The sequence below is a fragment of the Periplaneta americana genome, chromosome 12 (genome assembly GCF_040183065.1).
Source record: "Periplaneta americana isolate PAMFEO1 chromosome 12, P.americana_PAMFEO1_priV1, whole genome shotgun sequence".
NCBI lineage: Eukaryota > Metazoa > Arthropoda > Insecta > Blattodea > Blattidae > Periplaneta > Periplaneta americana.
The window spans coordinates 150,218,255-150,233,083 of NC_091128.1; the positions used below are offsets into that span (position 1 = coordinate 150,218,255).

Below are 14,829 nucleotides of genomic sequence, written 5' to 3' on the forward strand. Positions count from 1 at the left end.
CCTTCATTTCAGTCAGACGCTAAATAACCTGAGATATTGATACTGCGTCGTAAAATAACCCAATAAAAAAAAACATTCCAATTGAAACCACTGACGTTGCTCAGTCGGCTGAGGCACTTGTCTGTCGATCCAAACTTGCGCTCGGGTGTGGATTCGATTCCCGTTTGGGCTGATTACATGATTGGGTTTTTCCGAGGATTTCCCCAACCATAAGGCGAATGTCAAATAATCTATGGCGAATCCTTGGCATCATTTCGCCAAATATCATCTCGCTATCACCAATTCCAACGACGCTAAGGGTGGTATTCACAGACATTTCGCTAGCCCGCGCTACGAGCGTGCTAAACAGGATTCATATCATATCATATCGCTAACACTGGTTTATGAATACGAAAAACGTTAGTTCGCTGATCATCCACCGAAAGCCCGCGCTAAGAATGTCTATGAATAGGACCCTAAATAACCTATTAATTGATACAGCGTAGTTAAACAACCAAGTAAAAACAAGTATAGTACAATTGCAGTTTGTATACTACTACAAGGTCCATAATATATGTTAAATAAATAATTATAATACTACTAAACTTTGAGTAGAATAATGACAGCACACGTTCAAACCCTTTGGCAAATGCTCAACGGTAGTATATGACGTCACGACATCTAATTTTGGTAGTTCTTCTGTCTCTCTCTCTAGAAGAGCGTAAACAAGTGTGTTCCTCTATGCACACTGGTGCAGCCATTGTGAACGGTTGTGTTATGTACTCAGTATTATTCTGATCGGTTTCTACTGCTGTGTTCGGTGTACTCACAACGCAATGTTCCCAGTCTTCAGAACTTGTCTTTTGGTAAGTAACGCCGGCTTGTGTCTCGAGGTCAGGCAAAGTGCCAGCGCATATCGTGCTTGAAGTGCTAAGGAAATAAAAATATTTGTTCAGATTTTTTGTGCTTACTCTTTCCTGTTGCTGTTTCTAAAGTGCAAGTGCACTGACAAGTTTAGTGAAATCTACTACAGTAAAACTCTGTTATATCACGCCTCGGTATACCGCGGGTGCAGTCATATCCCCCGACACTTAAGGTATTAATGTACGTTGTGATATGTAGTACATAGGCTATATATACATTTTTCTGAGTTCATGCAGCTTAGTTTTGTTTCTCAACCTCTAATATTTTTTTTGTATCTTACACTTGTTAAATGGAATACGAATTCAGCTATTTCTCAATACGAACACCAGCAGTTGAGTCTACAGCAGCCGTGGCGAGAACGTGACTCGCGAGACATTGTGGCTCGCAGTGATAGCTGTGCATTTCGCTTGCTTCTAACCTCCGCCAACCCCCACCCTCTCACTCACCGGAGTCAAACTCCGTTCCATTTGTATTTGTCTCTGACCTGCGAGTGGCATATGTCTCTCTCGAAACCATGTACGAAAGTTCCAAGTAGGATGGGAGGACGCATTTTTTTGCTGTCAATATGATGAGAATATTAAATGTATGATTTGTTCATAAGTATTACGAGGAAAACGGTTGTATAAAATAAAACGGCATTATACTACATGTTACTGATGAAACATTAAAGGTTAAGTGTTATTGTTGTTATCATCATCATCATCGTCATCATCATCATCATCTCTGCACGTCGACCCTTTCTCAGCAGATGTACGAATAATGCGGTTAGCTCTTCAATTTGAACTCACTGATTTACTATTTGATGTCAAATGCAAGCTAGATGTAAGGACTTGACAAATGTTGAACTTTCAAATCGTTGCCAAAAAATAAACATCCGAAGCTTCGTTCTTTCGCTTGCTCTGTTGAAACCATGTTCGCTACAACTTACGTTTGTGAAAAATTATTTTCAACAATTAAAATCGTAAAAACCAAATTTAGATCACGACTGACAGACAAATACCTTCGTGATCAACTACGACTGGCAGTAAGTGACATAATTCCTGATTTTGAAACTTTGTCCCAGAGACATTCTGAAGACAGTTAATTTTAGGTTGTGATATTGTTCATTTCTTTCTTCGTTACACGTACTAAACATTAGTTTGTAGCCTTGTACTGTATAAATTTATATGTAAGTGCCTGGCGTAAGGAAAATGAAAATCCGTTAATAAGTCAGACAGTTACTTCACTTCCCCTTCGGGTGTCTGCCTCCCTCCATAGGTGCTATGCACGTTGCAGGTTACACAGTGGCTCGGCGCACGATTACATTTTCGCCACCGCTGGTCTACAGTAAGGAATTGCATTGTGTATAAAAATTGTACTGCATTGGAGTTAAATAGCACGCTTGAACTCGGTCGAATGTCGCACCCTCGAGTGAGATAAGATCGGTCGTGATACGCTAATAATAAATAGAAGCACAGTACAAGGTCATCTCACCGACATGTCTTATCTTGTATGGAAGGCGACAGATAAGATACACATATGTTTTGCTCACACGGTAAAAATAAGGCTTTATTTTCTGCGTTTATGACAAACGTTTAATGGAACAGTCCAATGAAACGTACCAAAACAGTAACATGAAGTTATAAATAAAATATTATGAAAAACTTCAATATACAGTTATTATTCCTAATTAATAATTATTCAATATTTGATTTACCACATCTATAATAATAATAATTCTGTAGCCGAAATTTTTCTGGTAATTTTCGATTTTCCAAAAATAATTGGTCCTAACATATATAATTAACCACCCTGAAACCGAAAATCGCTTTTTGAAATTTTTGTTTGTATGTCTGTCTGTCTGTCTGTCTCTATGTTTGTTACCTTTTCACGCGATAATGGCTGAACGGATTTCGATGAAAATTGGAATATAAATTAAGTTCGTCGTAACTTAGATTTTAGGCTATATGGCATTCAAAATACATTATTTTTAAAAGGGGGGTTATAAGGGGGCCTGAATTAAATAAATCGAAATATCTCGCTTATTATTGATTTTTGTGAAAAATGTTACATAACCAAAGTTTCTTTAAAAATAATTTGCGATAAGTTTTATTCCTTGAAAAAGTTTGATAGGACTGATATTTAATGAGATAAATGAGTTTTAAAATTAAAATAACTGCCATCTAAGGCCGTGTAATGAATTAAAAAACAAATGACTTCGTCTACATATAAGGGGCCTTGGACAGCAACAATCGAAAGCTATGAAAGATAGCCTACAGATAATGTTTCTGCATTTCTATGAAGTAATATCGGAAGCTAAATTAACCGATTTGTATAATTAATTATTAATTCACCATTGGAAAGTGTAGTTTCTCTAGATGGACATAATGCTATAATGTTATCACAGTAACTTCTGAGTGAATCGAGGACAGGTAAGATTAAAATAGATTCTTATGCACAGAAAACTTGATAGGCTATTCTGTATATTCGTTTCCTGCATTTCCTAAACTAATTTTTATGACCAAATGAGTGGTCTCTGGATCCAAATGATCGCATTTTAATTTTTTTAATTCAATTTAAATTAAGTAACATAATAAACGATTTATCCTTCTATCAAACACGAATGTTCTCTGGATCAAATGTCCTATTTCAATTATATAATTACTTTATATTTATTTCTAACGGGTGCAGCGGAGCGCACGGGTACGGCTAGTATATAATATGATAGGTTCATACATAGTGTTCCGCCTATATACTGCGACAATGCAGAAACGTTTTACAAAATATTACTGATATAGCAGTAGATTAATAACAATATTAGTACAGAGATAACGTCACAGAAAATATAATAAAACAAATAATCATGCTGCACAAGTGTTACAGACGCAAAGATTGATACACTAAAATTATTAAAGATTATTATTATTACTGGAAAACTTGATACGGTTCTTGCATTATCGTGATTGTGTTCTCAGTTTATAATAATTACATTTACATCCAATAACATCTATCAGATGTAGCAAAAATAAAATCACTCCTGTGTGGGGGGGGGGACATTTACCTACAACATTTATATTACATTTTAAAGCAAGTTTTGTAGTTGTACTATGGAGAGATTAGTTAAACACTGCAAAGTTTTGAAATGATAAACATCTATGAAGTTACTACACAGTTCATCACTGTAACATGAACGAATGTCTAACGCTCGGCTTATACCGTTCGAGGATTTATCGCTCGCGACAATTTTACCCATCATGCATGTGCGCTACCTATCGGATTATGCTATGAACTACTTGGCGCTCGAGCGAAAACGTCCGTTGCAGACCTCTTTAAAACTTACAAGCAAACATTCTCGTGGGGGCAGATAAAAAAGTTATTTTTTTTCTTCCACTATGTTAATAATGTCAAAAAATAGGAAGTCGCAGGTTCGGTTCCCGCTCGAGGTTCCAACATAACGGACGCCATGATAAACCGGACCTGGACAGACACGAACCAGAAGCTCCGCCACTTCGTGACATCGCTGGCGGTTCATGGATACCACCACAGGATATGCAGAAATCAGTCTTTCCACGAACCGGATGACAACTGTGTGTGTGTCTTATGCAACAAGACAAGTGATAGATACCATATCCTAGTCTGTGGGAATCGGCAGCTATCAGTGATTAACTTTGTTCAATCTAAGTGACTCTCAATTATGCACAATTTGTGCACTTTATTATTATTATTAATAATGTCAAAATAAGTGCAATTACGAGGGCCGTAAAAAAATAAGTTTCCTTGGGGCCATATACAAAAAGAAAACTCAATTTCATTGGAAAAATTTATTGGAACAGATACAACAACTTTTGAGCTATTTTTAAACATATTCCCCACTGAAAATGAGACATTTGTCATACCGTGGGGTCGACAGGGAGGTGCAGACGGCTGTCACACACTGATTCCGATCCTAGGCAGCAGTCTTCTGAGACACAGGATTGCAAAAGTTGACAAAATAAAATGTAATGTTTAACATTTCGATCGTAAATAACTGTGTGTTTATGAATTCATATCAAGCAGCTTCACTGAAATTGTAATATTAATTTTGTATTTACTAAAATCGGTATTTAAAAATTATTTTCAATTCTCAGTCTTAAAAATCTTGTTTCAGTGCTTCACCAAAATATAAAAATTGTGTTTAAAAGCGATAGTGAATTCTTAGATAATGAGACTGCAACACCCTTTCCTGCGCTATGCCTGCCCTGCTGTGTACCCTCAGACTTTCAAAAATAAATAATAAATATATACTAATTCTGAATAATACTGATAATTGATATATTCATATTTGTGTCCTACTAAATTACATAAAATATAAACAATGAGGAACACCCGCACGACCAAACCTCATGTTCATACTTCCATCTGTATACAAGGAATACTAAAGTTAAAACACGGAACTATAAGAAGAGAAAAGCTTCCAAGGGAAGAAAGTTATCAAAATATGTTCCCACTAATATAATGTCCAACCAAGAAGGACACACACCAAATAGCCCCACATTTAATGTCCCATACATAATAGGGTCAACATAATGTCCCAAGTAGTTGAAGGGTCCACACGTCAAATAGTCCCACATTTAATGTCCCACATAAAATTGGTCAAACTATTAAAAAGTCAATTAATATTTGAGGAGAAACATTCTCTCCGGCGCCGGGGATCGAATCCGGGTCCTTGGTTCTACGTACCAAGCGCTCTGACCACTGAACTACGCCAAATTCAATCCACAGCACCGCACCGAACTCTACTCCTTCAATGTTTCCCTTTGTGGTCTGACTCCAAGTTAAGCGTATATGTTGACGTATATGTCCAATGTCCGGAGCGAATTTTTCTCCTCAAATATTAATTGTCAATATCACAGACAAATTAATAAAAAATATATAATATTCTCATAGCTGCAGTGCATATATTTGTACAGATTCCTGTGCACGTAACTGCGGAATCCCGGCCAAACAAGTCACTCAGCTGAGTGCGCTCCTAGTATAATGGCAGTTGACATTGGATATATACGTCAACATTTATACGCCTAAGTTGGAGTCAGGCCACAAAGGGAAACATTGAAGGAGGAGGGTTCAGTCCGGTGCTGTGGATTGAATTCGGCTTAGCTCAGTGGTCAGAGCGCTTGGTACGTAGAACCAATAACCCGCGTTCGATCCCCGACACAGGAGCGAATTTTTCTCCTCAAATATTAATTGTCAGTATCACAGATATTATTCTGTAGGATAAATTAATAAAAAATCTATAATATTAAAAATTCTTTCAATCAAATATCCCACACACTTAATTACATCGCATGTAATAATGTTTTCAATAATAATCGTTTATCGTTGCCATAGCATTTAAATGTAGAATGTCAAATTCTATTGTAGAATGTCAGAATGCGAGATGTATTACGACAATGACATACCTTACAGCCATAGCGTTCCATATCAAGCTCTATAGTGACCTCCAAGAAGTTCCAAATTATGACTGACTGGAATTAATACATGTGAAGTTTATGTCAGTAAATTTGATACATTATCCTAAATGTATCTTGTATCTTTGAAATTTAATTTTTTTTATTAAATCATATTCCTTTTTCAATTTAGTAGTTAGAAATTTTTATTGAAGTCAAGTGTCCCTTTTAACACGCAGGACATTTAAAAATCTGACGTAATTGAATACTGGCTTCTCTGGAAAAGGATATTTTATGAAAGTGGTCCTTATGAAACGCAGATCATTTTAGTGTGTTGGACCTTGTACACCGGAAACATATAAGACCTTTTGAATAGTAGACATTTTCTTAACGTGAACATTACAAAACGTGGGACATTTTTGCATATTGAACCTTATAGGAAGGGACCATATCTCTGATAATCAGAGAAAACAGAGGAATGTGAACACAGAATACTTTATGCATAGAATCAGTTTAAATATAAATTATAAGCAAATGTTTAATCTTTTATTGAAAATAGTCTAATAACGGAAAATGTTGATAATGGAGTTATATCTGGACGAGTAATATTGATCCCAAACTAATACTGTGTTTTAAATCTTGTGTGAAAAATGTTCTCTTAAGGGAAATTTAACGATCCGCTAGTACTGTAAATATAATAAATGCTAGAGAGAGAGAGAGAGAGAGAGAGAGAGAGAGAGGCCCCAAAATGTTGACTAGCCGCCCTTTTTTAAAGGGTAACCATTAAAAGGTTCAGCCTACTGATCAATCAATAATATGATAATTTAATTTCATAATTAGACAGTTTTTTCTCTGAATATTAATTTTTATTATTATTATTATTATTATTATTATTATTATTATTATTATTATTATTATTATTATTATTATTATTTACTTATTTATTTAATCGAGGTGGCTATAATTTAAAAGAGCAGCTATTTCTAAGGGGGTCATTTTTTATTGTTCATTTATATGATTGTACAAATGATAATTTACTATATGCAATGAATCTCTCTTAAAACATTTAGTGCTATTTCTTCCAAAGATGAAATATTTAAACCTAAACGCAAGAATGCAGTAATACAACACCTTGTAATACTACCACGTGCTTCAATTAAAATCCCAATTACTTCCCAATTTGCAATGTCATAGTTTTCACGAAAGTTGGGAATACATGGCTAATAACGTATTTGTTTTTCCTTATTTACTTCTTCTACTTAAACAGCATCATCCTCGAATTTCAGAGTTGGGTCCAAAATATATTCGAACGCCTTTTTTCTATTGAACGCAACAATATCTGCTCTTTTATGGAGCCGTCCGTTGAAATACAATGCACTCCTTCAAGTAATTCAGAGATGTTTAATTTCCTGAGCGGTTCAGCAATGCTGTTTCTCACTTTATGGTGATTATTTCGCAGCAAATCATCTTTCTTGCAGAAATCAATCTTTACGATTTTTGAGATAATATTCCAATGATACTATATGAAACGTATGAAGAAAATGATTATTATATCCGTAGTGATAATCCCATTTTTACAAGTTTTGGTAAGAACAACACTAAAGTTTTTAGTAATCTATTGAATTAGATAATGACATCACTCTTACCATAATGTTTTTCCCCTGTGTGTTTCATATATTATTGTATAATTGTTCAATATTATATATTTTAAATTCAGAAAATATGAGTTTAGAGATGTAATTAATACCTTTCTTTTAAATTCTTTTCGCCAAAAGTTTTTCCGTCGCTGCAAAATTTCAGTTTCTTTTACCCCTATAAAAACCAGAAGAAAATCGTCTGAGGATTCTTGAAATAGTGGAGCGCAACTGTGTTTTTACATTTAAAAAATTATCATATTATAGCTTTAAAACCAGCTTTAAAAATCAAGGGAATTAAAAGTGTTTTTTGTTTCTCCTAAAAACCTTTTTTAAATACATATAGCGGATTTTGGAGACGCAGAGATACGAGAATGGTACTGAAATTGAGAGAAACTATTGAGTCATTGGCAAGATACATAAAATTAATAATTACAAATAATAATAAATTATTATTCAGTTAATAACGCATTCAAACAACAGAAAATACTACAAGACATGAAAATGTAACACTGTGAATTATGTGCATAATCTTCCTACTTGTTCATCCATTCATAATTATTCTACTCGTTCCAGACTTGACATATATTTCACCAAGTACAAATATAGTACTACAAGCAATAGTTTTATTTCCATATCATATAAACTTTATAACTCCTTACCATTGCATATAAGAAATACGTCATATTTTACTTTCAGAAGGATGGTGAGAAGGACATTGATGGCAAATCCAATCTACAGTGTCAATGATTTTAGCAATATCACGTTTTAGATACTACTTGTTTTAACCTCATGTAATTGACAAATCTGTACATTTTAATCTCATTTTATACTATTTCTTTTAAAACTTTTAACCTGTTTTTGTGATTATCTGGTGATTGTATATTTATTTTTTATTTTATTTTTACATTTATTCATATTGTAGTAGCCATGTATTATATGATGTTGTCTATGGTTGTAAATCGCTGAATGACATTAAATTCATCTGTCTGTCTGTCTGTCTGTCTGTCTGTCTGTCTGTCTGTCTGTCTGTCTGTCTGTCTGTCTATCTATCTATCTATCTATCTATCTATCTATCTATCTATCTATCTATCTATCTATCTATCTATCTATCTATCTATCTATCTATCTATCTATCTATCTATCTATCTATCTATCTATCTATCTATCTATCTATCTATCTATCTATCTATCTATAATAATATTGAAATGTATTTCATTACATAATTTGGTGTAGGTTTTCGCTCAGCTTTTGTCCCGTTTGTATCCTCACAAGCTGTATATATAACTCTGAGGTTGATATTACACATTATTTCGGGCTTGAAAACACTGACATAATTGACGCTATTTCTTGTGAATCTAAGCAAATATAATTTATTGTTTGTTACTAATACTAAGACATACATATAATTTCGTTTCAGGTAATTTTGCTACTGGGCGCTACCAAAGGAATGCTGTTCCCAGATTTCCAGAGCGATTACATCGGAAACTTCAGACATAACCATAGCAACAAAGCTGCATTTATAAAAACCAACTTTCATCAACAAGCACGCACTTCGTCGATGCACGACGGTTCAAAACTTGAAGGCGAGGAAACTGACTACACAAACAGTGAAGAGGACAACGAGATTTTCTGGAGAGACATCACACGTGGAGATCCGCTAGCTCTAACCGTGTGGTACGTGACGAACAAATACATAGGATCTGTTATTAAAGAAGAAGAATTCGAGGAATGTCTCCTGGAATTTGAAGACGCAAGTAAAGCAGTAGCACCACTTTTAGTAATTAACAGCATTAATCCGAATAAAAACTTCTTGAGAGAAGTTGTTCAGTACGGTACCACAGAGGATGATCTAGAGAATGACAGATTGTTTTACGAAAAATGTTTAAAAGTAGTGCAGGATCATGGATCGTACATATCTGCAGTGAAGAGAATAATCACAGACATCGACGAAAGGCTGGAACAGAAAGTGTTTTGTCCGTTTAAAACACGCTGTGGCTGTCTCTCTGTAAAAGACGTAGAAGATTATGAACAGGAATTCATTAGGATTTCGAGATACGCATTCTTCCTAAAACTGTATTTATTTTTCGGTAATTATATCGATCCACTGATTAGATTATTCATTGTAATTTCGGGTATAACTATGAACATTGTGTTATTACTGATATTTGCATGGCATAAAGATGTTAGAAGAGAGTCTAACATAATGGTGTTCAACATCGCGGTGAACGACGTGTTAATCCTGCTGGTGTACCTGCCGATGCAGTACATCCACCACTACTACCCAAACATACTGCCTCACGAGTACTACTCAAACAACAGTCTGTTTATAGCGATTCAAACGACGATCATTTCAGTGAGCGCATTCTCAGTGCTGGTGATGAGATTCCAGCTTTACTTCGACGTGTGCAGATCCCTGAAAACGTCGCAACCAAGGTTCAGCATCTCCTCGTGGTGGCGGTGTGCCTTGTATCTGCTCTCTGTGTGGTCCTGCGCCTTAGGCGTTGCCGTGTTCGCGTTTGCAAACAACAACGAAACGAACATCGGCCACCCGTTCGCGGCGGTGCTGTACGCAGTGTTGTATATTTTTGTGCTTTCAATCTCAATGTCTGTTCTAAACAACCTGATTTTGGGCCGCTTGAAGCAGAAGGCCGCTGCTCAGGAGCCCAAACATCTCATAAGCTCCAGAGTGATTGTGGAGCTTTCCAAGACGTTCGGGGTAACGCACATACCGCTTTTCATCTGGCTTCTCTTCGACGGGTATTACGGCGTCATCCTCAAACTCCTGCACTTCAGTTCCTACCGTCACTTCGGCATAGTCATCTATTACTTGAACTTCTTATACGCCTGTTTTAACCCTCTCGCGCTCTGCAGGGCCAACAACACTTATAAAACATTATTTGATAAGTACTTATTTAATTGTATGTGAGCAGTAAGACACATTTGAAATATCACGTCTACATCGTCACCTAAGCAACTTCTTCCTCTTTTCTATTTTCATGAGAATTCAATTTTTCATGGTTATTGGGTTGTGCAAAAAGTATTAGCTTTGCAACGGCCTGTTGAGATGTTTCAAAATTGATACGTTTCACACTAGCGTATCGATCGAGATCTGAAATCTGTTTTACAAAATTATGAAATGATAAGTTACAAGTCAGATTCCTTGTGTCCAATGGATTTGGGAAAAACAGTTCCACTGAAGTTTTTTTTTCACTTACGTTGTAAGCCTACTCGACAAAATATTGGGTTGATACAAAAGTTCGTAGTGCTTTTTCGCTGTCAATAAAGATTTATTTGAGATGAATAAAAGACAGAAATTAATCACTAAAACAGTCTGAGTCGTTGGAATTACCTTCCAACGTATAGTTCTGGATAGCTTCTTTCGTCATGTCAGCAGCACTTCCGGTCATTTTTCTTCCATTGCTGACGCAAGGGATCTGAGTCATTGGTAATAAATGGTTACATTTCTGGGAAGCAGATCGTAGTAATACACGACGCATTCTTTTTCCCACCAGACGCGTAACATCACCTTCTGTGGATGGACACTAACTTTTGTACGGGATGTTGTATGTTGAAACGACAGAATCATTTTTTGCAGTCCTTTCTCCGTACAAGGCACAAATGTTTCGAGCCAGCTCCTCTGCCGTTGTTCCTATTAAACTCAAATAGAAGTGCTAGTTTTTTCACTTGACACCCCCACATTCTTTAGTCACAAGCTACAAGTCAAATTTCATTCAAATTTTGTTCAGTTGCTTACTAATTATTATACTGTATTACACCAAGTAACGAACAATCATACTGATATGTCTTAAGACTCATCCATGTTAAATATACTGAAAATTTATTAATCTTCTTTTGGAAATGTTGAACAAAACAAATAAAGTTTCTAATGTTTGTGCTGAATATATGAAATTCTCTGTTTCTCAAATTGTAACCTAGGATTCCTAACATGTGTATAAAACATTCACACTTCTCACTTCTCACTGAGAGAATATACATTCAGAATCAATGTTTTAGTTAACGGGAACAAAAAAGAGTTTCAAAGAATTCGTCGATACAGCTAAACTATTCACCCAACCAGAACGAAATTCATAGGACATATGCAAGACACACACTGTAAGATCCTTCGGAAATTTGGTCATTATTGGTTTAAAAAGTTACGACAGAAAATTAAGTAATAACCTCTTAAATTTTGGTCACTTCAGTCTTCAATATCCGTTCACTTTTTTGAGTTCGTCAAAAAATTATTATTATTATTATTATTATTATTATTATTATTATTATTATTATTATACTAGTTTATTATTTATTATTTTAATTTACTTTTCTTTCCCTTACAGTTTTATTTCAGATAAGATTTGCTTTTTGATATTCTGGCAGATATCTTGCTAATATTTTTATTGCTTTCCCGGTACTTGCCAAACCTTGCGTCAATTGATTGAGGGAAAACCTCGGAAAATTCAACCACGTAACTTGTTCCAACCAGGATTTGAATCCGGCCCTTCTCATTCCACGGTCAGACGTGCTAACCGTTACTCCACAGCTGTGGACAAAAACAGCATGGTAGATGTGTGAGAGTAACATTATTTCAAAACTCATTGTTACTGTCAAGTAAAACAAGTGCTCGTCTTCCACTAGCATTGAAAGACATCAGGCGAGCATTAATTGCTTCCCTTGTGCATTCGATCTCCGCACTGTACCGAATTGCAAGAGAAGCGAGATCTTCTCTTAATGGTAGGTCGATCTCTTGTTTCCTGTCACCTGGAAAACAGCTTAATGGGTTAAAATAAACCACGAACTTAGACAACATTGATAAAGTGGGTTCCTGTGTTTCATGGAGAGTACATTGCAGTCTTTAAAATATAACGCTGACTCATTCCCGCGCAAACGAGCTTCGTTTTCCGCAGAGATACACTCTTCCGAATACGGGATTCTAATAGACAGGAAACTGCGAAGAGCGGACGTGCACCATAGCTGAAGAACATCTAAAATTCTTACGGAGTGTTGATTGGAAATGCTTTGGAGAAAAGTAATTAAAGTTTATAAATGGAGACAAGAATGTAACATTAGTATAAAATAAGGAAGTAATTTACGACAATGTCGGCTACACGGACTTCGCTCGGGTTAAGATCCCAGTGGTATCATGTGAGTGCTGTAATGGCTTCTTGTTACTGTAGACATGGGACTTCTGAAGTCACGGAGCTAATTTTTATTAGGTTATTTTACGACGCTTTATCAACATCTTAGGTTATTTAGCGTCTGGATGAGATGAAGGTGGTAATGCCGGTGAAATGAGTCCGGAATCCAGCACCGATAGTTACCCAGCATTTGCTCATCTTGGGTTGAGGAAGAACCCCGGAAAAAATCTTAACCAGGTAACTTGCCCCTACCGGGAATCGAACCCGGACCACCTAGTATCGCTGCCAGACGCGCTAATCGTTACTCCACAGGTGTGGACCGGAGCTAAATTAGTTGGTAATTTCATTTCATTTCTTAGCTAGTTACATGTCCGGTTTGGTTAATCTATTAAGCCTCATTCAAAATCAAAATTAAACATAACGTAAGCGTTAACTTAACGTTACAGTAAAATCAAGAAGTCATACCATCATTCACGATGGGAACATAAACATAACAGCAAACATACTTGGTAACCATGGAAACATAACAACGACGCCATTCCCTCATATTCTGTCGTATACTTCAGCGCTCCACGATTGTGTTCTGTTTGCAAATCACGTAAGCATAAGCATGAAAGTTTGGAGTTTGCAAACTTTCATGTTAACGTCTTACGGTAATGTTTATGTCAATGCATATGTGAATCATTGTGAATGATCCCATTTGGTACTCTGGGCGCAAACTTCTGTGTTTATGTTACGGTTATGTCTAATTTGCATTGTGAATGGGCCTTTAGTCTGTCATTTAGTTACACGTTCTGTTAGTTATTTTGTGCTTCTTCCTAATATTATAACATAAAAGACAATAGGCTTACAAAAGATACAATCATCCTTTCTTCATAATTTTATTTTCTCTCACTAGACTCGTTGAAAGACTCACAAGCAAACATTCTCGTGGGGGCAGATAAAGTTATTTTTTTTTCTTCCACCATGTTAATAATGTCAAAACAAGTTCTTATACAAATTTTGGCTATTGGAGTGCAATTACGGGGGCCGTCCAGTAAGTAAAATTCCCTGGGTCCGTTTACAGAAAGAAAACACAATTTCGTAGAAAGATTTATTAGAAAAGATAGAGCAATTGTTGAGCTATTTTTCAACATATTTTCCACCGGAATTGAGATATTCATCATACCATGGGATCAACATTTGTATCCCTGTGCCGTAGAAGTCTGCCATCAGTGACAGCCGTCTGTACCTCTGTATTGATCCCACGGTATGATAATTGTTTCATTTCCGATGGGGAAACATTTTTTTGTAAAGCCACCAACATATTTCAGTCGGCATACTCGCTAACCTGCTGATTCGGAGCTGCGCTTGAGCTTGTATTAGATCCTCGTTTGGTCTGATTACCTGGTTGGGTTTTTTTTCCGAGGTTTCCCCAACAATAAGGCAAATGCCAAGTAATCTATGGCGAATCTTCGGCCTCATCTCACTTCATCTCGTCAAAAAGTATAATTTTGTAAAATCTTGACTTGTTCCACATCTTAAAGTTTCAATGCTAATGTAAGATCTATGGAATATAATAAATGAAATAAAAGTTCATAGACATAATGCGTGACGCGATCCGCGTACGAAATGGGAGCATAGTCCAGAATGATCTTTGAAATATTACGAATACCTCTTCTGATATTTTGGAATCCCCATTTACACAAAAAACCGCCAAGCAATCCATTACTAATAGCAAACAAAAATCAGTTTTCCTAATAGAATAT

The 14,829-nt window shown here is 35.9% G+C and overlaps 1 protein-coding gene across 1 annotated transcript; it reads left to right on the forward strand.

Annotated features, from left to right (window-relative positions):
* The first annotated feature begins 716 nt into the window (after nucleotides 1-716).
* On the forward strand, nucleotides 717-11,731 carry LOC138710990 (allatostatin-A receptor-like). The gene is made up of 2 exons (XM_069842258.1): nucleotides 717-845; nucleotides 9,364-11,731. The coding sequence occupies exons 1-2, from the start codon at nucleotides 816-818 to the stop codon at nucleotides 10,870-10,872; spliced, it is 1,539 nt and encodes a 512-aa protein (XP_069698359.1). The 5' UTR covers nucleotides 717-815; the 3' UTR covers nucleotides 10,873-11,731.
* The last annotated feature ends 3,098 nt before the right edge of the window (nucleotides 11,732-14,829 follow it).